The sequence below is a fragment of the Phyllostomus discolor genome, chromosome 8 (assembly GCF_004126475.2).
Source record: "Phyllostomus discolor isolate MPI-MPIP mPhyDis1 chromosome 8, mPhyDis1.pri.v3, whole genome shotgun sequence".
Taxonomy (NCBI): domain Eukaryota; kingdom Metazoa; phylum Chordata; class Mammalia; order Chiroptera; family Phyllostomidae; genus Phyllostomus; species Phyllostomus discolor.
The window spans coordinates 90,302,947-90,329,924 of record NC_040910.2 but is presented as its reverse complement, the minus strand read 5'-3'; the positions used below and the strand labels follow the sequence as shown (position 1 = coordinate 90,329,924).

The window sequence follows — 26,978 nt, the reverse complement described above, 5'->3', positions numbered from 1 at the left end:
TCTGTTTACTTAGTCATCCTTAAGCACTGGTCACCTGGCTTCCATGAGAGAGAGAGAGGAGGCAAGTCATTAAACCATAAACTGTGGAGTCAGACACAACTTGGCCGAAGCCTGCATTCCCACTTGCTTGCTGTGAGGGCTTGGACGTGTCGTTTAACCCCTCTCAGTCTCACTTGTTTCCTCTAGAAAAGGGATCAATAGGGTCAGCTGGAGAATTAAAAACAAGCAAGCTTTTTAAAAAGGAGATGAAATCTCTTTAATCTCATTTAGTGCCTAATAAATAATAGTCTTTTAAAAAGAACACACTCAACCTCTTGGCATTCAAATGGAGCTACTCTCTCAAAAGTCACTAACAGCTGCCTATCACCAAATAAAGGAACTGTTTCTCACTTCTCACCCCGTAGGCAGTATTGACTGCACTTCTCAGAACTTGTAACGTTGCCCTGGTGCCCCTCCTGCCTCTTGGGTTGCCCTTCTCTCCTCCTTCTCTTAATTAACTGTTCTCTGAGATTTTGTCCTCTGGTCTTCTTCATCCTCATCCTCTCTCCCTGGCTTCTGCATTAAGAAGATAATGAAGAATACTAGCCAGTTATTTTGTAGAAAGTTCTTCAATTTTAGTTTGTCTGATACTTTCTCACCATTAGGTTAAGTTTAGCTATTTTTGTCAATTATACCACAGAAATGATGATGTGCCCTTATTAGTGCAGCACTTAGGAGGTACAAGGGGACGTTAACTTCTGTCACTTGGTTAAAGTAGTGTCTTCCACGTTTCTCAGATATGAACATGCTCTTTTTTCCTTTGTAATTAAGAATTATCTTTTAAGGAGATGCTTTGAGAGTAGGCAGATACCTCGTTTCTCATGCTTTTGTCCACTAGTTTTAGGATCCATCAGTGATTCTTACTGCACCAAGAATCACTTGTTGCCACAGTGTTTGCGTAACAGTGATTTTCTATTTCCTTCATTCGGTCAACATTTATTCATTGGAATTCTGTTGTAAGAAGAGCTGTTATTTCTCCCCCATGTTTTTATTTATTCATTTATTTATTCCTAGCATGATGGATTCCTGGATATTGATTTTATACTGTGACATGTAACCCATTGATAATTTTACTTATTTTGCTCAAATTGGCATAGATTTGACCATTGGAAGCTCCTTCAGGTTGGTTTCTGTGTCCTTTCAAATCTCTTCGCCCATTATTATATCAGCACATTCATATTTTTTGGCATCACAAGATGTTCCAAACTCATCTTTCACTGTTACTGCCCCAGTGTTGGAATCAACCATTTCTCCAGGAAACCAAGGCTCCTTTTATGCATCCCCTTAGTTTTTGAGTAGACAGTTCTGAGCATGAAAATTCTCAATGACTCTCTATTACCTACTGGTCAAAATTCAGACCACTTAACCTAGCATTCAAAAATATCTATGTTCTGGTCCCAAAAGACCCTCTCAACTTTGTAGTTTAAACTTCACCTTTATGTACCCTAGCCTTCACCTTTATGTACCTTATATAAACTAGAATTAATCATTTCCTAGCTTAGTGAGTTGAGACAGACCTTAGTTCATTTGAGCTGCTATAACAAAATACCATAGACTGAGTGGCTTATCAACAACATTTATTTCTCACAGTTCTGGAGGCTAAGTCCCAAGAGCATGGCTGCAGCCCATTGAATGTCTGGTGAGAGCTGCCTGGGTCACAGCTTTCTCGCTGTGTCCTCACACGGCGTGCATGCACGCTCTCTGAGGCCTCTGTGTAAGGGCCCTAATCCCATTCACGAGACCTCTGCCCTCTTGACCCAGTCACTTCCCAAAGGCCCTGTTTCCTAATGCCATTTCCTTGGGGGTTAAAATGCCAACATATAACTGGGGGGTGGGGGACACAGACATTCAGACCCCAGCACCTTTCCCTCTGAATTCATTCCTGATTCTAGCTGGGAATTCTCTGAAAGTTTATTGCACATTTACTTTCCTTATGGCATTATATACATCCTTGTTGGACAGGCTTTTTTATATTGGTCACATCCCCCCCCCCTTGTTTGGAAATCCTTGAGCACAGAATCTATATTTTACTATCTTATCTACCTTTTTATCCAATGTGGTACCTTGAAATAGTAGGCATTCAATAAACATTTGTTGAATGTTTACTGACTGGACCTAAAGCGGGGAAGATCAGATAGAGAACCTCTGTTTCGAGTGTTCTAACTACCGCTGGAAGATAGCCTGCCTGCCTGTAAGAAAAGGCTCCTCATCTATTGAGACTTATGGCTAGGGACCTTCTGGTAGAGTGATCTTAATCAGGCTCTTCTTTCAGCCTGAACTTGTAACCAACCCTGCAGTTGTAAAAACTGCTTTTGGAACTTAGTCTAGCACTAAATTCCAAGTACCTCCAGCCATTTTGGCCAGATCTTTTGAGATGCAGCCCTCACATTGGAAGAAAGAGGCAGTCTTTGCCAAAGCTTGGTGGTCAAATGTGTGATTCATGATATAAGATATTTTGCTTCTTTGGAAGACCAGAAAAAATTTGAGCTTCAAAATGTTTTTCTTTTATGATTTCAAAGAAGAAATTTCTTTGTACCAAGAGAGCTACAAGTCTTTCAAATTTTGGTCAGAAAAGAACTATTTAAGGACAAAGGAGAATGTACCTCAAGAAAAATAAAGCTGGAACTGGAAGTTTTGTTTTTGGTTTCTTTTGATGTGAAAACAAAAGCCTGACCTTACGAGGTTCTCACCAGAGGGGCATCCACCAGAGTTGTTATAGCGCAGTGGTGATTTAGCCTGAGTAGGAGAATATCAAATTTTCTGCGACTGGTTCAGGGCATGGGAAAGTCTGACTCTTAGTAGTCCAGTCCTGTGCAGTGGGCTGACATGACTAGATTGGGAGTACAGCCACAAGTCTTTGTTCACCCAGATTTCTCTGTCCCCTTCTCTTAGGTGGATCACTTGGATAAGAATGGACAATGTGCTTTGGTCCATGCTGCACTCCGAGGTCATCTGGAGGTGGTCAAGTTTTTGATTCAGTGTGACTGGACAATGGCTGGCCAGCAGCAAGGGGTGTTTAAGAAGAGCCATGCCATCCAGCAGGCCCTCATTGCTGCAGCCAGCATGGGCTATACCGAGGTAAGAAAGCAGGTGATAAGGTTGGTTGTTTTTTTTTTTTTTTCCAATCTGTGTATTGAAGGACGTAGGAGACCAGGACAAAAGGGTTACATTATTACAAAATTGCCGCCCTAATTAATGTGAATTAGCTTTTTGATCACTGCTCTGAGAAAAAGGAAGATTAGACTCCATGAAATACTTCAATTCTGAAATGCAAAGGTACCTAGAATTATGCACACAGAATGTGAGAGCTGGGAAGGACCTTGGGATTTATCTACTCCAATTTTTCCCTGTCCTTCCACCCCTGTTTAACAGACACTGACACTAGGCTCAAAGGGGTTATTTATTGAGCTGTGTCCCCGTGCAGTGTGGCATGGGGATAGCACAACACTTAGAATCTCAGAAGGACCAAGTCTGAGTCCCAGCTTTGCTGTTCATTAGCTCTGGATGTTGGGCAGTTTACCTAATCTCTTAGAACCTTAGTTCCCCATCAGTAAGGTGAGTCTAACAAATTCTTTTTTACAAGGCTGGTATGAAAGGTACTTTGTACATTGTTAAGCACTATACAAGTGGTATTTTTGCTAACTTATTAATTACAGTAATAATACAGTGGCAAAATACATGGAATTGGTAGTGTGCTAGGAAATGTTAACAACCAGCTCTGGAGAGGGGTGTGTAATGGAATGGGAGGGAGAGAGAGCCTATATAGAGTCACATGCCGCATAATGACATTTCACTCAGCGACAGACCGCATGTGGTCTGAAAAGATGATAACAGAGCTGAAAATTCCTGTTGCTGAGTGATGTCACAGCCATTGTAATGTCACAGTGCAACTTACTACACTGTCAGTCATGTCAAAGTATAGTAGGTACCATTCTGTGCAGTACATAACACTTGATAGTGCTAATAAACAAATGTTACTGGTTTACGTGTTTAGCGTACTGCATTTCTATCGTTACTTTAGAGTGTGCTCCTTCTACTTATAGAAATGTTTGCTGTAAAACTGCGTGCCTGTTATTCCAGCAGCAGCCTCATACATCCTACGTTTATTGCACCACCACTTCTTCGATTCAACCAATGGATCGAGAACATCATTTTCAGTTGTGCTCGATTTAATCTCATGTTGTTTTGCTCATTGTGGCCCCTAAATTCACTGCTAATGTTTTCAGGTAGAGGGCACATCAAGTGATTGACCTGGAAACAAAATTAAAAGTGATTAAGGACTACGAAAGTAAAAAATCAGTGATGCTTATTGCTCCCCGGTCAGGCATGCGCCATTCCACTATAGCTGCAGCCTTTAAGAACAAGAATAGAGAGATGGAAGCTGTTAAGGGTCTGCTTCATTGAAGACAACAAGACTAAAAAAAATTTAAGAAGGGCTTTTATCAGACATGGAAAAATTTCTAATGACCTGGATTAAAGACCAGACACATACATGTATCCCTCTCGGCACCATGATCATCACAGCTGAAGCAAAATGTGTGTTTGCAGCGTCGAAAGAAGAGGTGGGGCCCAACTACGATGATGAATTTACTGGGTAGTTTAAACGATTCAAGAATCGTTATTCAGTACATACTGTGAAAGTGAGTGTTGAGTCTGTGAGTGCTGATGTGAAGGCAGCGGAGGAATTTTTGGAAACTAGATAAGATGATTGTGGAAGAAAATTACTTGCCAGATTTTCAATATGGATGAAACCTCCCTATTCTGGAAAGGAATGCCTGAACGGACTTTCATATGTAAGGAGGCTGAATCAGTGCCAGGTATTAGGGCTTTTAAGGACAGGATAATAGGCTTGTTTGGGGGCAGTGTTGCAGGAGACAAATTGAAACCCGTTGTGATCTGGCACAGTGAGAACCCCAGGGCCTTCAGGCATATCAATAAGAAGCCATGGATGACCCAGCTCCTCTTCCAAGACACCCCCTGAATTGCAATGCCAGTGAAATGGAGAAGTACTATTCAGAGCATAATACATCTTTTAAGATTTTTCTTATTGTAGTGATGCTACTGGGCATCTTCCTTTTATCTGTGATCTTCACCCGAATATCAAAGTGGTGTTGTCCTTCCAAATACCACCTCTCTGATCCAACAATGGATCGAAGAGTTACAGTAGCTTTTAAGACCTTCTACCTAAGGAGGACCTTTGCCCAGACTATTGCTGCAAGAGAGTAAGACACTGAGGCTCTTCTGGAAGGATGATAACATCTGGGACTGCATTAAAACCTTTGTTTTGGATTGGGGTGGTGTCACCAAGGAGTATATGAATGGCATCTGGAAGAAGACACTCAAGAGGTTTCCTGACTTAATAGGATTTGCCAAGGATGAGAGGGGTGCAAAAATCAACAAGGCTGTGGTTGGGATGGCAAACACTTTAACCTGGTATGGGTGAGGGTGACGTTGAGGAACTCCTGCAGGTGATTCCTGAGGAGCTGACTAATGAGGAGGTGTTGGAACTGAAACAGGAACACATAGCTAAAGAAGAAACAAGAGAAAAGGAACTTGCAGAACAAAAAGAACCCCGAAGAAAATTCACAGTGAAGGTTTAGCAGAAGCTTTTACAGAGCTCAACAAACTCCTTAAACAGTTTGAAAATAATGGACCCCAACACCAAAAAGTTTTCATTAATAGTGCATTATCTGCTTGTAAGCCAGTCTATGGTGAGAAAAAGTAACAAACCATGTAAACCACCAGGAACATAATTTCCAAAAAGAATGGCAGGTCCTCAAGAAGAACCTCAGGTGGTGTCCTTCAGTGGGTATTCCAGAAGAAGGTGTCATTATCAAAGGAGGTGACATTTTCATGCACGTTACTGTCCCTGAACACGTTTCCATAGAGCAAGCAGTGGAGGTGGACAACAGTGACATTGATGATCCTGACCCTGTTAGGCCAAGGCTAATGTGTGTGTCTTAGTTTTTAACAAAAAATGTTTTAAAAATAGAAAAACCTTCTAGAATAAGGACATAGAGGAAATATTTTTCAACAGTTATACAGTGTTGAAAATTATAAAGTTAAAATGTTACACTAAGGTTAATTTATTATTGAAGAAAGAAAAATATTCTTTTTAATTTAGTGTAGCATTAAGTGTGCAGTGAGTACACAGTCCCCAGTAGTGATGCCCTAGGCCTTCACACTCACTCACCACTCACTCACTGGCTCACCCAGGGCAACTTCCAGTCCTGCAAGCTCCATTATGGTAAGTGCCTATACAGGTGTACCATTTTTTATCTTTTATGTAATATTTTTACTGTACCTTTTCAGTGTTTAGATACACAAATACCTAACATTGTATTACAGTTGCCTATAGTATTCAGCACACTAATGTGCTGTACAGGCTTCTCGCCTAGGAGCAATAGGCTATACTGCATAGCCTAGGTGTGTAGTAGGCTGCACCATCTAGGTTTGTGTTAAGTGAACCCTACGATGTGCAGGCAAAGACAAAATCACCCAATAACACCTTTCCCAGAACACATCCCCATCATTAACTAATGTATGACTATACTTCAATTTATCATAAATTTTACTATATAAAGAACACGTAGCACACAGTTTACAAATAATAATGAAATACGCAATACTCTTAATTGAATGCTTATGTTAACGTTTGTTAAATTCGTATCATAGCTAACCTGTGGTTGCAACCATGATTTGATAAGTGGAGTTTGTATCCCAATTTACTAACTCTTTTCCCAGCATTCATATTGTCACTAAATCTGATATGCGATCTACTGTTAAACTACTTCTCACCCTCATGCAAATTATACTTATTAAACTGGAAGTTCTTTCAGCTTCAGCATAAATCAAATCCTGATTTGTAATGCTTGCCCGTTTCCAGGGTGTAAACACTCCCACCGTGGCCAATTTCAAGCTCCAGCGTGACATCACTGAGCACAGAGCTGGGGGCACACACAGCAGCATGCCACTGTGTGGTGTTTCCACCCTGTGGTCATAAAGAAATCATCTCAGGAGCACAGATAATTCTAAAATGTAGCTGAATAATCAGGAAATTATGAAATTTTATTTTTTTTAACTTTTGTTTTAAATATAATTTAATTTTTAATTAACATCTTTGTTAAACAGTGGGCCTGAAAAAGTCCCGAGAATTTAATGGTCAGTTTTCAGGGACCAGTACAAGTCAGCTCACCACTTCATGAGCTGCTTCAGCGATGCAGCCACCCTGTCAGCTGACCTCATGTGTCACCGAGGGAATTTTAAGAAAATTGGAATTCTTACCATTTCTGAGAGGCTCTCTTTTGTAACTCTGTCTACAGTCAAATTCCTGGAAGCAGAGCTGTCGCTCTCCTTCATGGTCAGCAGCCATTCTCCCTTCACTCTCCCCCAGACAGTCCTGGTGCTGAAAAAAACAATCCCTCTGCTCTGAAGAACTACAGGCCTTAAGTCTCGTCCGAATTTATTTCGCTTCTTGTTTATTGGTTGGTTTTCTTTCTGTTTATTTATTGGTATCTTTATTGGGAGGATGAGGGATTGCTTCTTTAACTTAAATATGAGGAGTATGTAGTTTTTAAATGTCACGTGCTATGTGAGTTACGTTCAGGAGAAACATGCAAACCGTACCTGACAGAAACAAATGCTCATCATGGCGGCTTTGGGTTTCTTTGCTAGAATAGGCAGATTGGTACTTTTGTGTGCAAGAGCTCTCGCAGCACCCAAGTAGCTTCCAAACCTCACAGGCTATTTTCAGTAGAATAGTTTTCCACCTGAAGTTTGAGCTGACACAACTTCTTGTTTCAGATTGTCTCCTACCTACTTGATCTTCCAGAAAAAGATGAAGAGGAAGTGGAGCGAGCACAGATCAACAGCTTTGACAGTCTCTGGGGAGAGACAGGTACTTGTCGTGGACATCACTCTCTTCTCTCGTGTATGTGTTGTGTTTGTGGGGAGATGCCCTCTGCGTCTCCCACCCTGACTTTTGTCTCTGGCAGACCATAGGCACCTCTCAGGTGGCTTTTGTATTTGAGACCAGTTCAACCAAAGTGGAAAGTCAAGCAGTTTTCCTCTTTCAGTCCTCTTTCCTCTTGGATTCTCCATACCATTAGCACCAGAGTATTCTTTCAAAAAAAAAAAACAAAACAAAACTTTCCCCCATTCTTGTTTTGAAATATTTTTAAAAGACTGAAAGTTTCCTTAGAATGTGCCAAACCAGAGCAGAAAATAGTTGTGGCCTTCCTTTTTTTATGTGATCCTTGTAGCAGTTAGGAATAAATATTCCTCCCATCAAAATCATTCTCTTCACCTATAGTTGTACACCGGGAGGTTACATTTTTATCTGTGCCTCTGGCTTCATCGAGTGTTACCATGGCAGAGTGGCATCTGACACAGTGAAACTGACACAATGTGAGTAAAGTTGCATCTGGGAGCACATTGAAGGTGCCACCCTGCGAAGCACAGCCCTGCTCCATCTCTCAGTCCATAGCAAAGCGACTTCTGTATCGCTCGGTACTTGCTACACAAGCAGAAGCCTCTTCCTTGTGACCTTTGCAGGAAATGGTTATTGTCTTTCCTCCAAGTCTGAACTGGAACATCTGGAAAAACATTAGTAACCTTCTATGTGTTTTTATGAAACCAGGGCAGTGAAGACTGTAGAGTCACCGCAGATATGTGTCGTATTTGCCAGGAGGAGGAGACCAATATTGAAATGTCCAATTTAGGGAGAGTATCTACCAAACAAGAAGGCTGTGTGTTTTGCTTAGTGTCGAAGTGTTATTAAAAAATAAGAAAAGACTTGAACTCATTTAAAACATATAATTACCTACTGAATTGTGATGTTTCCATCATGGCAAAAATCTAACATAGATTTCATGGCTTCTTTAACATCACATAGAATGGTCCAAAGCCCAGGAATTTGCTCCTCAAACAATCCCTCCCTCTGTAAAACCAGAGGGAGCAGATGCCAGGCAGCTGCAACTTAAGAGTCTGTGACAGATTAAAGGAAAAGGCGCAGCTGGAAACAGCTGCTGTCTCTGGGATCCCGCCCCGAGGGAAGCCAGAGGGCAGACTGAGAGGAACAGACTGGCCAGGACATCAGCAGTCCTGGAGTAAGCATATTGTGACCTAGAGCCGTAGAAGGGACGTGCTGGTTTACCACTCTTGCCAGCGAAGCCTTCCCCAGCACAGCATTGCCATACCTCTCAACAGACTACTTTTATCAGGCCACCACACATAACTTCTGCGGAGCGCAAAAAAGGTAATGGTCCAATGAGGATAATGGATAGAAATTACAAGACTGGTGGTCATACTATCAAACACATTCCAGTGCTATACTGAAAGGAATTACTAAAAAATGTTCAAGAAGGGTGTGAACTAAGCAGAAGACTTATTTTTATATCACTATAAATTGTTTATTAGGATAAAACTTCATGGCCTAAGGACTTTTAAAACATTTCATACTTTAAAGTATGCAATAAAGTTTGTTACATTGTCTTACACATGCATCATATCTCAAGATTGTAAAAAGTCAAAACTTCCTGTCAATTTGCTTATAATCAGAATTGTGTTGTATTTAATTTGATATTTCATCATTATAAAACATAAATCATTTGCAATCATTTCAGCATTATAAACATAAAATGCTGTTTAAATATTGTATAGAATGAAATGCATTTGTAATATAATTTATAGATCTATAAAAAGTTATTTGACCTCAGGAAAATTTGAGGGAAATAATGTCTTTGCTATATAAAAAAGTTCCAGCAATTCACCAGTAGTGAATAGACTGTGAGTTGCTTTTCTGTCTATAATGATGGCCTTACTAAGTGTACATGCTCCTTTCTAACTTACAGCACATAATCATTTAAAATTTATAATGATGCATTGAATTGTGGTGTTTCTTCCAAAGGCAAAGTCTTATATATGTTTCCCTTGTATAGGAAACAATACAACCTCCAGCCAGCTGGTTGGTATCTCGTACCTGCAACCCTGGCCTAGACAACATAATTTTCACCTAAGGAAAATATGTCTCTGACAATCTGTACCACTTACTGTATTGAATCTAAGACACCACTATGAAACTATATACTTATTATGTTATGTGCCACTACAAAAAAAAACTCTGCCTATTAAACTGACACAATTCTTTATTATCATGTCAATTGTAAGATGCATTTCCTTTTCAGAGATGTTAAAAAGTGAAGGAAGAAAAGTGCATCTTAGAATCAATAATCTTTATCTTAGCATACCGTGAAATATTAACTGAGATGTAATTTTTATATACTGGATTTTCTAAAAAGCAGATCACTAGAATATCCAGGTTGCCTTTGTCCCCCTTTTGCAGGCTCTTATCCTTCCAGATGGCATCTGCCTACTTTCAGCTTTCACCATCTGGCTGACCCCTTCTCATCCCACAAGCTTTTCACAGACTTTTTATGGAACAGCACAAGAGAAAAGCAATTACGATGCAAGGACTGTTCACGTTGCTTTCTTTTGTCTTTTGGGCACAGACTAGGACCAGCATTAAAACCTTCTAGCAACTCTGGAGGGAGCTCCTGAGCCATCCCATTGCCCAAAAGAAGCGAGTTCACAAAATAAACAAGATACCCTTAATTCATACCCTCACCATCTCTTGCCTATGTTATTGTAGCAACATCCTAACTGGTCTTCTTGTCTGTAGCCTCACCCTTTTGTGATTCATCTCCCAGGCTTCAGGTAAAGTGATCTCTCTGAGCCACAATCTGTTTATGTCCCTTTGCTGCTTACACCCATTCAATAACCACCTGTAGCATTAATTGAGTTATTTAATGTAGCATAAAAAGACTAGTCATGATCTCTAGCCTCATCTATTGCCTATCTTCTCCAGTTACTCCAATAATAATAAACATGCAATTTCCCACCTTATTGCCTTTATACATGCTCTCCCTGCGCCTGACATGCCTCTTCCTTGCCCTTGAGTGCCTAGAAGTCTCCTGTTTCTCTTCCAGCATCTAGCTCAGGTTGTTGTCTCTTCCTGGAGGCCGCCTCAGACTCTTCTTCCTCTGTGCCACCTTCATGCAACTGGCTTCCATGGGCTGACTTCTGTTGTACATATCATATCACACTGTATAATAATGTATTTTTTATTTGTTATTCTCAGCCATGAGTTCCTTAAGAGCAGTGACAGTGTCTGACAAATAGCTCAACAAATGTTTAATTAGTGTTGTTTTAGATAGCAGTGATAAGTTTTATGTCTCTCAACCACTTCTGTCCTATTAGTCTTACATGACCTGTCCACTGCACTCTTTCTAGGTTGAACATAGAAACAAAAGAACCATTTGCTTCACTGACTTCTACTTAGTGTCAGCATCCCATCCAAGCCGACTTTGGCTGTTTCCCCAGCTGTGAGCTGCATCCTGTCTGCCTCTTCTAACTCCTTAGAGTTGGAAAAAAGGGCCATTTATGTCAGATAATCTCATCAGATGCTGACAAGTTAGGGAACAAATTTTGTTACTGGTCTCTCAGGAAGAGATTTGGCTTCATACTGCTGTGTTTGCTCTAAGAATCAGTTTGTTGTTTTACAGAACTGGCTTTACTTTAATCTTTTTTTTTTCCAAAAAGTTTTGATAAGGCTTCTGTAAAATCTAGCCAAAGCAACTCCTTGCTCTTGGATTTTGAAAAGCATAGATCCCATTTTACATAGCTGTCTTGTTCTGAGACGAAATCAGCCCACTGTGTTAATGACCATGTCCAGCTATCAGCTTTGAGATTCTGGCCAAATTACATCATAACCTAAGCAACAGAGAATATACAACAAAGAAAAAAGGCCAAATGGAGCAGTCCCTCCCATTTAAATGTGTTATCCAGTGGGTAGAAATGGGCCAGCCAGAGCAGCAGAACTCCAGGTCAGACTAGACCATGTAAGTTCAGCTTTCAAGATGGGTACGGGTGCATTTCAGCTGTGTTCTGTGAACTGGTGTCATTACTGAAAGGCTTCATTCTGAACTACTGTCCATATTTTCTCCATATTTTGTGAAGAAGAATATATTTGCTCCTGCTCCACGCACAAGGCATTAAAAGGGAAGTTTGGTGCAACTCTGTCATCTAGTAGCTACTTTAAATGGGATCTGAACATGGGAGTTAAAGCCCTGGCTGGTGTAGTTCAGTGGATTGAGCGTGGGCTGCGAACCAAAGTATCGCAGGTTCGATTTCCAGTCAGGGTACATGCCTGGGTTGTGGGCCACATCCCCAGTGGGGGCCATGTGAGAGGCAACCACATGTTGACGTTTCTCTCTCTCTCTGTTTCTCCCTCCCTTCCCCTCTCTAAATAATAAATAAATAAATAAAATCTTAAAAAATATATTTAAAAAAAAACATGGGAGTTAGAAATTTTCCCAACCATTTGTTTTATGTAATGCCAACAAGGTGATTCTGTGGTTCCTCACAAGTATTTAACTCAGTTGAGTGTTTTGCCCCAGTTCTACCAAGATATAATTGACATGTCACATTGTATAGGTTTATGGTGTACAGTGTGATGATTTCCAGTCAAGTTCTTAAGTTGCTCTTGTGTTCTGACACAAGAACTAAATTTTGTGGGGTTTTTTCCTGAACTATTGGAAATACAAACTTGAGAAAGAGGAAAGATCCCTTTGATTTTGATTTGAGCAATAAGAGACAAAATTTTTTGTCAAGTAAATAATCAGACCCATCAATACCTGTACTCATCCATTCTGGGCTTGGAAGTGACCCTCACCCCATAGGACCAAGCATCTTCCCTTCTGCGGAGAACAGGACAGAAATAACATTAGGGCTTCTAAAATAAACCTGAAAATACACAAAAGACATGGCATAGATACATCTAGTTTAAGTGAATATATCTTCTAAAATTGTCACATTTTCCTTCATAAGCCCTTTTTACCATTGAGGAAAGAAAAGGTTACTTGAAGGTTTATCTTAGTGGAAATTACATGTTATTTTGGTTTTGCATATGAATCCGTTGTGGATAAATTTGGCCAAGGTCAAAGACAAAATGTCATAATTTGCACTTAAAAGAAAAAGATTACAAGTGACCATTTGATGTGAATTTCAATTGCTTCTCTCTTTAGATACCAGCATTTACAAACTGAAATACTATCTGTACCTGCCAAACATTATCTTTTTCTGATTTGTCATTGGAGGAGGTACCCACGATAAAGGAAGAACCTACTGACCACTGCATCAGTTTTCCAAGTCAAATCAGAGAAAAGTTCTCTATCCTCTTTCTTTATAACAGTGTTTACCGTTTTCCCTACCCTCATCCATTCTTTCAAACACTAACCTTATGCATTTGTGATCCCCTTGAAAAATGAGACAAAAATATATTTGTTTAAATATGGACCTAGTAGAAAGTATATCTCCAAATTCTTCTTGCTACTATTGAAATAATACTCAGAGGATGAAATAGGCACTCATAGAATCTCTACTGTGTCACAGATCATAAACAATGGACAACAGCACAGGAAGAAGAATGTGTAAGTTTCTTCCTGCTGTGTCCCTTATACTCAATGTAGCTATTTTTCATCTGTGACTCCATCATTTTATATTCACAAGAAAGAGCCTTCATAGCCCTGGCTGGGTAGCTCAGTTGGTAAGAGTGTTGTCCCAATATGTCCAGGTTGTGGGTTTGATACCCAGTCAGGACACATACCAGAGGCAACCAACGAATGCGTGAATAAGCGAGACAACAAAATCGATGTTTCTTGCTCTCTCTGTCTCTCTCTCCCAGTCCTTCCTCTCATAAATAAATAAATAAACAAACAAGTTACATAAATAGAGCCTCTGTCACACCTCTCATCTTTGTAACTATCACCTTGAACAGTTCTGGCCCTCATATAGAAATGGTTTCAGATAGACTAGAAACATCTGTCTCAGCTAATGAAAACTGATCTAAGGCCTGTGGGTCTAAGGGCCCAGGAATGGAGGTGGGCCAGGGGTTGCTCCTAGGAATAATTCTAAAAAGAGACCCTACCCTGCAGAGGCTCTCTTCTCTGCATTCCAGCCACCCGCAGGCCAGTGGAAGGATTGTAGGTAGGAAGAGGCACCAAAAAAGAGGAAGGTCAGAGCAAAGAGGACAGTCAAGATGGGGAAAAATAAAAGCAAGTTTATTCACAGGTGATTTTTCAGTAAATTTGTTATAATTGTCTTCATATATTGTACATAAGCCCATTTAAATGTAGTCTTATTCATTATTTGTCCTTAAAAATTTTCTTCATGGCAAAAATAGCTAAAACCATTATTCTTGGAGGTAAAGTAGCAGTCATGTTCATGGAACACTGACATACTTCCATGTTGAACACAGACGGTTAGAGACAGCAAGAGCCACCTGTTTTCAGTCTGTGTTCTCTGCCCTTAGCCCTGACAGCTGCGGCCGGAAGGGGCAAACTGGAGGTGTGTCGTCTGCTCTTGGAACAAGGGGCAGCAGTGGCCCAGCCAAACCGCCGAGGGGCAGTGCCTCTATTCAGCACTGTTCGCCAGGGCCACTGGCAGGTAAGCAGGGCAGCTACTTCCAGTCCCATGGGCAAGGGTGAGTTCTGGGTGGGAATTCATGATGCATACAGAAAAAAATCACAAACTTTGGGTTACCCAGCAGACATGCAGACATTGGATTTAAGAACCTCGGTATTATTAATATGCTAGTTGAGACTATGTCAAAAGTTAACATTCAAAATCATCATCATTTCTAGATTGAATAGAAGGATTAGCTACTTTTGGCCTGTCACAGAGTTACCTCTTTCCAGAGAACATTTCACGTATCTGCGGGCTCTCAGGAAGGTTCATATCTCCACAGATCCCTGCTGACCTTGGGTGTCTGAGACTTGCTAAAAGAAAATGTGGAGTATATAAATTCTAGTTATGCACTCTTTCCAGATGTTTGGCTCTGGAAAAATTGCTAATTTATACATTTAGGGTGGAAAAGAAAGCATATTGTTAATATTCCTTCAAAATATATTTAAGTAGAAAAAAAAACTTTAGAAGCCAAACAATGCTAAAGAGTTATTAGACCTGTCTGGGGTAGCTCATAGGATTGAGTGCAGAACCAAAGCATTGCTGATTCAATTCCCAGTCAAGGCACATGCCTGGGTTGCAGGCCAGGTCCCCAGTAGGGGGTTGCACAAGAAGCAACCACACATTGATGTTTCACTCCCCCTCTCTCTCCCTTTCTTTCTCTTGAAAAATAAATAAATAAATTTTTAAAAATGTTTAAGAGTTATTAGAGACACTCTATTGTATTCAGTTCAGTCATAAATATTCACTGCAGGCAGCTTTGCAACTTTTAGAGGTCAATAAAATAGTGCTGACATAGGTAGTAGCTTGTGCTGGAGCTTAAGTTATGGATTGCTTGGTCTACACCTCGGCCATTGTTATCTTAAATTCTTTTTTATTTAGTGGCCGAGTCAAACATTCAGAGGTGAATTCTTCTCTTTTATCTATCCCTGAGAGAATCAGATCAAATCACATGGTACTAGGCCTGGGCAGGGGCTCGAGGGGGCTCTTGCAGTGTAAAGTTATGTGTAAAGGTGACCGCCCTGTCCAGCAGTGGGGCTGCACACAGCACTGGAGCCAGCATGCCTGCATCTGCTCAGCAGCTTGTCTGATGGTCCCTGTTTCTCTGCACTTGCAGATCGTTGACCTTTTGCTCACACACGGAGCTGACGTCAACATGGCAGACAAGCAGGGCCGGACTCCCCTGATGATGGCTGCTTCCGAAGGCCACCTGGGGACTGTGGATTTTCTGCTTGCACAAGGTCAGTCCTGGGATGCCGGAGCTGGTTGGTCGGTGCCCATAACAACATAAGGAACTCATGATTTCCAGTGATGGTTCCAAAAAATGTTAAAAACAGGTGTTATTAACCCCGTTGGTTAAAAAATGAAAGTCCATCTCCTCTCCCCTTATGTACAGTGGGACCCTTCTAACTCTGACATTCTCTGTTTCCTTATGGCTTGAGGGATCTCTATTATTCTAATCAAATTAACATATTCAAAACTCCTTAAATCAGTAATCTCCAAACTTTGAATTTTTAATGTACACTCAATAAATGTTCATCTTCCAGGGATTATATTTTGATTTTAACTTTATCAGTTATTTTGTAATCCTGCATAACTAGTATTTTTCCTGAATCCAAAGGAGGCAAATGGAGGCTAAGACAATTGCTGAAAATGGGACCCTATTTGAGGACTGAGGATATTATTACCTACCTGTTGTCATAAATTCCTTTCGACGCTTGCCGACATTCACACATTCCTGGTGAATGGGAAATAAAGTTAAAGAATACACACCACCATCAAAACATTCCGGGCTCCTTTTGATTGCTGTGACCTCATTTACTGTGCAAAACAGTGGTGGGTGGTGGTGGACCTCTGCAGAACAGCTGGAATCCCTGGTGACTCTACAGTACCTAGTGGAACTTGAGCATTTGCATGAAGCAGGAGGTAGTGTGATTGGGGTTGGCCCGAATGATTCCATTCCACTTAGCCTCTCCTGTTAATAAACTGGACCTAGAACATCTATTTATAAATGTATACACTTCAAGGAAACCAACTTCCTGAAGAATCATGCACAGGTCAGAGCTGCTGAGGGTAGTTGAGTTGGGAAGAAGAGGTTTCTTCTAAGATTTCAAACTACAACTCAGTCAGATACTTACTGGGTCTAGAGCTGTGTCTTTCAAAGAAGATTTGTATCCACAACCTCAGCTCACAAGGTGGGGTCAGAATCAGAGAACTGCTCTCCCAGTGTGCAGAGTGGTTCTTGTTTCCCCGGTACACGCTACCAGAAAAGTCTGGTTTCCTGACATCTCTCCTCACTTTGACTAAAAGGGGTTTGGAGGAAGAAGAGGGGTGTGCCTACATTCCCAGGATAAGATGTGGCAGGAGTAAATGTCCCAGAAAAGCCCCAGTCTCCTAGAAAAGGCAAGACCTCCTCAGCCACTGATAACCTTTAGGTAGCTGCACAGTGACTGCCACGTTCTAATAGAAGCTCATCCGGCACAGAGTCTAGCAAGTTCTTGTCCCTTAACCACTGCAGATTCTGGTCTTCATACTATTTCATTTTTCACACTTCAGTGAGAAGCTGTTTACTAAATCGACAAATTATACAAACATTTGTTTAGCCTATATTATTTGTAGAATGCTGAGCTTGGAACTGTAATTTTTAAAAATTAATATAATCTATACTTTCAAAGGGTCTATATATAATCTGGCAAGGAAGGGATGAAACAAAGATAAAAACTACTGTAAAAAGTGGAGAATCCTAAGTGCTCTGATAAAGGTATTTGAGTTAGAACAGGACAGAGTTTGAGATTTAAATAGGAAAAATGTTCTGTGTTTAGGGAGAGGGAGTAATGTAATTGAAAGGCGAAGGAGGAGGAGCAGTACACAACAGGTGTGGGGAAATATGCAAGTTGTCCTGTGACATATTCTAGGGCTGTTGGGAAATACAGTGGGAAACATAGGTGCAAAGAAATTGAGAAGGAACAGATTAAAAGAGTTTGGACTTAATTTTAAAGGCAGTGGGGGGCCTTTCAAGATTTTTAAAAAGGGAATTGATGCTAAAGTTGTGCTTTTGAAAAAAAATCACTCAGGCAGTAGTGTGAGTAGCAGACTTGATGAAAGAATTATAGTGGCCCAGCGGACCCATTAGCAAGCCATTGTAGTAGAATGGATGAGAGGTAATGAGGCCCTGATCCAGGTGCAGTAGCTGTTAGAATAGAACAGAAGAGCCAAGTGCAAAAACGATTTTGGATGTAAAGATTGATTGCATGTAGGAAATAAGGAGGGTGCATTGAAGATAACTCAAAAGTTTGAAGATGGGTGTTTGGGAGACCTGTGATTCCATTAAGTGCAAGCGAGAGAAGAGAGAGGAGGAAGATTACAAATTGAATTTTGGAAGTAAATTGAACATATGGGTTTATTTCATATGTATCTCCTTTTAATTTCTTAAATTTCAACTTTTCTTGTATTTGGAAAATCAGTTTATCTGTAATATACATCCAGAACCTTCTTATCCTGGGTTGTTGTTTTTTTTTTTTTTTTTCACCACTGGTGAACTCTGTCCAGGGAATTTATAAATGTTGTGTCTAAGAAGACCCCTTGGATTCTGTCCCATAGTCAAAGAAATTCTATGTTAGAGGTGATGTTTTAATTGCAGAATGTACCATTATGAAAAGATAACCCAGTACATAAACAGCTCTCACTGTGAGAGGTAAGGTGTCTTCCAGCCCTTCATCCTGCTCTGGGAAGCCTCCGAGTCTGGTTATCTGACCTCTAGGGAAACAAAGGTGATAGGCCAGATAAGTACTGAGTAGACCCTGAGCTGGCTGTGGCAGGTCCTAAGCCTGATCTGACATCTGAATCCTGTCCTGCTTAGGAGGCAGCCTGGAAAGTGCTTTGTGTACAGTAAGTTGATCTCTAACTTAGTAAGTGTGACATGCCAACTGTGTGAAGAGAATGATCTTAGGTACTCTTCAGAACTAGCAAGGAAATAATAGGCTTTTTGCCATCCAAGAGCTTACAGTGCAGGCTGAGAACCAAATTTATATTGAATTTTAGATTAATTACAAAACAATGTGTCAAGTGAGCTTGATCTTTACAAATGAAAATAGACATTTGAAGGTAGATGCAGAATATAAAAGGGGCTAAGAGAGTAGGCACGAGGTTTTCGAAGGCTGACTAATTTAGTTAAACTTCGAAGTGCCCCGGTGGCCTGGGCTTGGTCTCTTTCCTTGAGTCCATCTCCCCAGCATTCTGTCATCAGTGGTAAACATGTGTTGAGCTCCTGTTTTATGAGAATCTCTCAAGGAGTTTATACTATTATAAATGAAAGGCTTTCACTGAGTTCATAAGACATTCACTGAGAATTTATTACATGCAAGTAGGATATATTAGAAAAATAACAAAATAAGGCGACATGTTAAGCAGATTCAAGGAGAGGTAACAGTGAATGGCGAGAAGTTTCTTGGAGACAGAGATTTGAGATGGTTCCTGGGACATGGGTAGAAGTGAGGCAAGTCGTGGGGAAAGAAAGTGCCCCACGCCTGCGAGCAACCTGACTGGCAGTGAGGGCTCAGGAGCGTTTATGGGAGATGCCAGAGGCAGTGGGCTCGTCCGTTTCACCAACATAGAGCATTCTTCCAAGGGAGTAATGACACTAAAGGACAGAGTGTGACTGGGGACAGACTGTGGAGGACCTGGAATACCCAGTAACACAGCTGGACTCTCTCCTCCTGACAGCTTGTAGGATCAATTTTTTTAATAGCTTTTATTGAAAGGTAACTCACATACCCAAAACAACAGCTGTGCTTCAGCAGAATGTACACCTTAAGTACCAGCTTTCCCTTCTGCTATGAATGTTCATGTTCCTCAGCCCTGCATTATACTCGCTCTTATAGGTGCCTCCATTGCTCTGATGGACAAGGAAGGATTGACAGCCCTCAGCTGGGCTTGTTTGAAGGGTCATCTCTCTGTAGTACGTTCTCTGGTGGATAATGGAGCTGCCACAGACCATGCTGACAAGAATGGCCGCACCCCACTGGATCTGGCAGCTTTCTATGGTGATGCTGAGGTGGTGAGTACCTTTAAACAAGCCTCAGAGTTGTAGGGAGAGGGAAGGTTCTCCATCCCTAATGTTTTCTGGGGTTGAGGGTTGTGTATGATGATTCCTGATATAAGGTTCTTGGATCTATACTTGATAGAGGACAGAAATATTCAAAACACCATTAAAGACGGAGGGTATGGGTATAATGTAAAATACCATGGCTGACCAGCCTGGTTCAGACCAGCAGTTGAATAAAGGGCAGGCAGCAGCCAGAGCCCTCAGTGGAGCAGCACTGAACCCTTGTCCTGGTGTTAACTGCTCTGTTTTATCCACACACTAGGTCCAGTTCCTGGTGGATCATGGGGCCATGATTGAGCACGTTGACTACAGTGGAATGCGCCCATTGGATAGGGCAGTGGGGTGTCGGAACACTTCTGTCGTTGTCACTCTTCTGAAGAAAGGAGCCAAGATAGGTAGGAGAAAGGAAGAAGGTGCTGGCCATCTGTGCCCAGGGGCCAGACTGGCCCGGCGGTCTGGCTGCCCTGGGTGTTTGGTGTGAGTGTATATAGTTTCCCCTCTGCCCTGGCCCAGTTACTGTCCGAGTGAACAGGGAGGCTCTTGTCCCAGAGAAAGCCATCTGAGCCATGGTCTACACTACCCTGTGTCTACAGATAACGTGGTTATATGCCATGCCCCTAGTGGCCGTAGCCAGGAGGCTACTCTGACCCTAAGCACATCTTGGTGCTAATGCCTCTGTACTCGCCCCCACCCTGTGAGCATCCTGGATCCCTGCACGGCCGTGAGCCTTTGCTTTCCCTGCTCTGTGTGCGCTGCAGACTCTCAAGGCCCTGCTGCTGCTGTCCCATTCGCTGCCCTCCCACAGACCTGTAGGCAAGGGTTGGCTTATATGCTGGCTTTTTTGCTGCCTGCCTCTCACTGCTGCTTTTTCCTTTTTTTTTTTTTTTTCACCTTCATCCATTTTTTTTTCCTCTCCTACAACTTTTTGTTTTCTCCTTTCTTTGAAGGTTGTCAGACGTTACCGAGTCGCCCACGAGGTATATTTCACCGCTGTCAGCATCAGGCGTGGTCTGATGGCTTGGTCAGCTTTGCCTTCTCCTCTTTGATTTAGCCTGCATGAGTTTCCCTCACCTCTAATCTTTTAATTTACTTCACCTTAAAAGAAGATTTTTTTTAATGACTGTTGTAGAGAATAACTTGAACTTTTCATAACTAACCCCAAAAAGCTTAGCTGGTAAATAATTCAGGCATCTGTAGACTAATCAATCGATTTAACCTTTTCTTTCTCTCTGGGGGCTTGTTTCACGTCTGTTTGACATTGGGACTGGGCTCCCGGTTCACGGTGAATCCAGGGGGTCCTGTCCCACACTGACAAATGAAGGGAGCCTTCCGAGCTCGAACAGTTTCCCTCTGCAAGTACATGTTTAACTATTAACAGACTAAACACCTGGGGGCTTTGAGTCCCAGATTCTAAAATAAATTACTCTTCTTGGATATTTAAAACCGTACGGTGACATTTAATGTAAACCCTTTCTCCCAATTTTCTTATTTAAAATAACTCCCTACTTAGTCATTGCCTGCCCAAGTGTTAATACAATGTGCAGGCTTTGCTGCCCTCCTGTGGCGCAAACTGAGACAGTTCAAATATTCTTATTTTAAGGTGAATCCAAATCCAACGCAGCTTCTTGGCAGTGGGAGTCACTGAGATACTCCCAGGTCTAAACGATGAGGAAATCGTTGTGGAACAAGTTGTTCTCTCAGCAGAAATTTCCCCAGGATGTTTTTTTCACCTAGCTTCCTACCACCCTTACATTGTATGAGTTTTTTACCCATCATGCATCCTGTACACTACAGGTCCAGCCACATGGGCGATGGCCACCTCCAAACCAGACATCATGATCATCCTGTTGAGCAAGCTGATGGAAGAGGGGGACATGTTTTATAAGGTGAGGGGAGGGAGGAACAAAGTTTCCTCCAAACAGCCACTGTTTTCTGCATATGGAACCTACTGGAATCTTGACAGTTCCCATCTTTGGCTCTCGAGACAAAGGGAGCATGCCATCCCTTGGAGACGGGCTCATAGGTTGAGGATCCTGGGGTTTTGCCTTCCCAATATGAGAGCAAGAATAGCCTGCAAGTGATCGACTATAGCCTGTAGCTGATCAACCCGCAGACCTGGTTGTAACCACTACTGGTTACATAGATTCTACACGGGACCTGAAAATTCAAGGGACAAATAAAACTAAAATTGTGCACTAGAGATATTTCTAGTCCGTGGAAGAGTCACTGATCTTGCCTTTCATATTTAATCTATACATAGATTTTAAAGTCTAATAGTAATAATAGCTCATCAGTGTCCCTGAGGAATAGCAATACAAGTCATAATTATAAGATTTGCCTGAAGTCACTCGCTGAATGACAGGACAACAAAGAGTGGAGTCTTTTCGTACTCACAGTTCAAGCAGAAGACTCCGTATCCTAACACAAACTCTCATGGCCTATGAAAAGCCCCTCAAGAACATTCCATGTCAGAATTACCTCAGTGTGTTAGGAGTAGCTGAATCATCTTCTCCTAAAGGTAAATACAGTCCAACCCAGCTCTTGGCAGTGGGTATCACTGAGACATCTCTAGGCCCAAAGATGAGGGAATGGTTGTGAAGCACGTGATTCCCCGCCGTGTAAGGAATGCACAGAGTTCCTGGGAGCACGGTGGCATTTCCTGAGGACCCTCTGGGAGAGAGTCAGGATTATCTAAGGTTCTTAGGCTTCATGTTTCACATGACTTCAGCGAAGGGCCTCTTTCACTGTCGCACTTACGGACTTTGGAATGACACTGCCCTCAAGAATCTAGACCCTGGTTATAGCATAGCTTCTGATATTCTAAGACAAGGAGTCCCACCACCTAATGAGAATGGGCACAGCTACTACTGTTCCCGCCCAGAGTTCTCCTTGGAAGACTCCAAATCTCTCCTTAATGGGAGGTGCTACAGAGAAACTAAGAGATCAGGATCCCTGGTAAAGTTGCAGCCGTATAGAAGAAGTGGGGCAGGTAAAGGTTAGCCAGAGGAATGGGGTGCCACCTACATCGTTCTCGGCTCAGCTCACAGATTTTTCAAACACAAATTGTAAGAAAGGTTCGAGGCTCCCGTGACCCAGTCCCCTGAGCTGGCCATAGCTTTACTTCATCTTGGAAAATCCTCCTACGTAGTCAGATAGCATCGCAAACTCTAAACCTCACTTCTCTACTGCTACCCTGCCACACCCTTTCCGAAAACAGGAAAACCGATTTATATCATTTTATGTCGTGAGATTAGGGAACCAGCAGCTAACTTGTTTTAGGTCCTACATCCTTTGTGAGGACGAGAATGACCTCTTCTAGGGGACTAGCAAGGAAAGAGTTCCAGACAAGCCAAACTTGGGGAAGTAGTAAGAACTTTGGCGTGCTTGAGACTAGGAAATGATACGTGTTGCAGGGATATCAGGTCAAGAAAAAGCTCCTTCGAAATGAGTGAAGTTAGCCCCTTAGGAATCCACTTGGGAAGCTGGGTGCCAGGCCTTTCCTGCCTTCTGTGTCACCTTCAGTGCCAAACCGCCCTCCAGGCGGTGTTTGGGAGGGCTAACCCTTAGTAATAACTGGAGAGAGAGGAGGAGGGAGTGGAACCAAACTCACGCAGCTGCTCAGCAGACCAACTCTGTGTTTTGCCGTCTCGTCCTCCCACTAGAAAGGTAAAGTAAAGGAGGCGGCCCAGCGCTACCAGTATGCTCTGAAGAAGTTCCCTAGAGAAGGGTTTGGTGAGGACTTGAAAACCTTCCGGGAACTGAAGGTGTCTCTTCTCCTCAACCTCTCTCGATGTCGCAGGAAAATGAACGTAAGTGTCTCTCATCCCAGCTCCTTTCTGCAGTCCTGGAAGTTGACAGTCCATGTCACTCACCAGCTTTCCCCAGGCCCCTGAAACCCTTCTCTGGCCCATTTGGAACTTGGTTGTCCTTCACAGAGCACTGACATTTGCAATTTGAAGGAAATTAACTCTTAAGTATAATCCATATCTCAAACTAAAAAAGTTAATGCTGTGGACACTTTATAGCTTTTTGAATGTTCATAATTCCCACTGAAAGTGATTGAAATACTATCATCATCTTCCCCACCCCTAAGTCAGCTTTCTGGTCTTTGGGAAAATGTGAGAGCAGTTGTCGCTGCAGTTCCAGCTGCGATGCGATACGAATTTTAGTCATTCGCTTCCTTTCTAGAAGACTCGAGTCATTTGATAGATGGGCTGGAAGGAGGGCTCAGGACCATGAACTTCAAGATTTAACCTCTAAGGCTACTCTTCAACTTTTCACTTCTTTCCTCATCTTTTTATCCCAGCATGTCACATCCCTTCTTATTGCAGAAAAAAATTTAGAGCTCTTCCTGGTCCTTTATTATCTCCCAGGTAGTCCTTGGTCCTTCGTGCCTGCCCTGCAGACACTGTCCCTGATGCCCTCAGCAGCCCTGACATGCATACACCCCAGGGCCAAGAACCCTCTCTCAGACACTGGGAATAGCTAGGGCCGTGTCAGGAATCTCGGATGCCCACCAGCCTGAGGTCTCACTGTGCATCGAGAGACAGGCACCATCCAAGCCAAACAGGAATGTTGTTCAGTAAAGAACTCAGCGGTACAGCAGTGAGACTTCAGCCTCAGTGGCAATGGACCTGCTGTCAGTACCAGAAAGATTATTTGTGTGTATGATCTTCATACCGTCCACCTAAAACCTGACCATGAAAAGAGCCCTGATACAGACTGGAGTGTCCCAGAGGACACAGGGCTCTGAGAGGCAGCGTTGTGCTGGGGGCTGAGGAGAGTGGGGCTGCATCCGAGGTTCCCATGGGAAGAAAGGGCAGTGCTCTGGGAGAAGATGGTGAGGTTCTTGTATGAAACGAAAGGACCTTCACCAGGGCCTCCTGTGACGCCGACTAGTGAGAGGGAGACAAAGTGCAGGATAACAGATAGTACACTCCTTAAAAATAATCTTCTAAAACACAGTGATTGTCTCAAAAGAAAAAAGTGAAAGGGTAAAGTTAGAAACTGAGTAGGGATAGAAAACAGCCTGGTAAGACAAGACCTTTTCTCCAGCTCTGCGTTTGTTCAGAAACAATAATCACCTCCTGTGACCAGTACTTTGCTTAACACATGAAGTCTGTCTTCCTGGACAGAAAATTGACCATTAATTTTTTTAAAAAACGTCTTTACCTGTGCCCCAGGGCCTTTGTTCTGCCAAAGACCTTGTTTTCTGCATCAGGAATCACAAGTGTGACCAGAGGCTACTGTGCTGTGCTATGGCTTTGACATTAGAAGAGAAGGGGAAACTTCTCTCTTGTGAAAGGGTAAAATTTACAGCTTTGTGCCTCCAGGGAGCCTCAGTGGTCAGGAGATGTGATAGCGTAGACCCCTGGTCCTCTTCTGTTTTTTTAAGTCCAGTGTTTCTTAAGTAAAGGACCAGTTAAGAGTAGGAACAGACCAGAGAAGTCCTCTGAAATGGAAAGGAGGCTACCATCTACTGAACATCTAGTGTGTGCCGAGAACTGTACACAGGGCATTCAGATGCTCTATTGCTCTTAACTCTCACTGTGAAGGACGTGTGGGTGAGAAAACGTACGACACACTCTGGAGGGTCACAGAGCGGACCAGAGACTTGAATCCAGGCCCGCTGTCCCTGTTCCATCTAGTTCACATTGTCAGCACAGCCCCATCCTCCCGGATCTCACTCATCCCTTAGGAAACCGAGGAACAGTGTGCACGGCGGGAAGGTGGGAGACAGGATGTGGTTCTTCATGAGGTGTGGATGTGTGTGTTTGCATCAGACACACGTGTGTGACAAGAGTTTGGGCTTCCACCCTGACCAGTGTGCATCAGTGGGTTGGGTGTCACCCCGCAAACCAAAAGGCTGCAGGTTCAGTCCCCAGTCAGGAAGCGTGCAAGAGGCAACCGGCCGATGTTTCTCTCTCACATCCATGTTTCTCTCCCTCTTTCTCCTTCCCTTCCCCTCTCTCTAAAAATAAATAAAATCATTTTTAAAAACAGAGTTCAGGTTTCCAATTTCAGGTGCTTCATTGGGTTTACATTTGGCTTCTGGGCTAGAAAGAACTTGGTTAGAAAGGCATTTTTATACTTACGGGCAGATGAAACCCCATGAGAGGTTGAAGGGCCATGCAGGGCAAAGGCAGAAGGAACTGTCAGGCTGTGGGCCGCGTGGCCAGAGCCGCACCAGGCATGTCAGGAATTCCAGGTGTTCCATCCATAAGTGTCCAAAAAATGTACATATGATCTGTGTTATTCCCAAGTTGTCTATTTTTCATATCTCTTCAATGACTCATTTGCACACCTATTGTAATGACAGGATTTTGGAATGGCGGAGGAATTTGCTACTAAGGCCCTGGAGCTGAAACCGAAATCTTATGAAGCTTACTATGCAAGAGCAAGGGCAAAACGCAGCAGCAGGTGAGGAGAGAGAGAGAGAGGGTAAAAGGCAAGAGGTCTCTTTTCTGAAAATCTGGCCAAGGCAATGTAGGCCATCCTAGGGCACATGTACCCAAGTGTGTCTTTCCCTGAGGACGCTTAGGGCCCAGCTTTGGGGACGGCGCCCATCGCACATACTCAGCTTAAGACTGGCAAGTCTCCGGGGCTGTGGAAATCCAGGGCGTTTTGCCTTGGGTGAGAAATGCCTTTGCGTTGTTGGAGAGTGGCACCTTCTTCTGAGAAGCCTCGACAATATCTCAATCGCTTTTTAACCCCCAAAGCAGACAGCATAAGGAGACACTGGTGACTTGAGAAGAGGTCACTTAAGCAAACATCCTCCCGACCCTTTTAGAGGGAACAGTAGGGCGGCTCACTTACATCACAGGCTCCTCTTTGTTTTCCTGTAGGCGTTTTGGGAATCCCTGGCTTGTTTAGTCTTCCTTCTAGGGCTCCCCTCAAGTCTGGTGGCATCAAACCTTCTTTCCTAAACTCCTGCCACCACCGCCGCCCCACACCAAACACGCACAGAGATGAGAGGCCCTTGACATCACGATCGAGAGGGCCCACGAGAAACTCCCTTCCTCGTGCCTGTCTGCTGTGGTTTGGCCATTGGGCAGGAAAGGCCCCAGAAAGACCTAGAACCTGCCATCAGTGACCTTTGGATAACTTGTCACTGTCCTTCATGCCTCCTGACCAGCGTCCCGCCCTTCTCCCAAACTGCCTGGGAAAGAACGGCTTCAGGTTCACGGACACAGCCAGGGTGGCAGTGTGGTCCTGAAAATCAAACCCAGGGCAAGCCCAGTGATGACAGTGGCAGCAGTATTAGTCTTAACTAGCTGGGACAGCAGAGTTCTTCAGAAGCGTGACTATCGAGTTC

The 26,978-nt window shown here is 42.8% G+C and overlaps 1 protein-coding gene across 6 annotated transcripts in view; it reads left to right on the top strand.

Moving 5' to 3' along the window:
* TANC2 (tetratricopeptide repeat, ankyrin repeat and coiled-coil containing 2) overlaps positions 1–26,978 on the top strand; it is a 313,462-nt gene that overhangs the window by 281,097 nt on the left and 5,387 nt on the right. For 4 of the 6 annotated variants that reach the window (XM_036033534.1, XM_036033531.1, XM_036033535.1 and 1 more), the window contains 10 exons: positions 2,932–3,117; positions 7,843–7,936; positions 14,408–14,541; positions 15,677–15,800; positions 19,440–19,615; positions 19,926–20,058; positions 20,611–20,640; positions 21,458–21,549; positions 23,326–23,472; positions 25,983–26,083. In XM_036033534.1, coding sequence (XP_035889427.1) covers positions 2,932–3,117; positions 7,843–7,936; positions 14,408–14,541; positions 15,677–15,800; positions 19,440–19,615; positions 19,926–20,058; positions 20,611–20,640; positions 21,458–21,549; positions 23,326–23,472; positions 25,983–26,083 — 1,217 coding nt within the window. The remainder of the gene's footprint in view (positions 1–2,931; positions 3,118–7,842; positions 7,937–14,407; positions 14,542–15,676; positions 15,801–19,439; positions 19,616–19,925; positions 20,059–20,610; positions 20,641–21,457; positions 21,550–23,325; positions 23,473–25,982; positions 26,084–26,978) is intronic. The other 2 variants (XM_028519226.2, XM_036033532.1) reach the window with 1 other exon arrangement.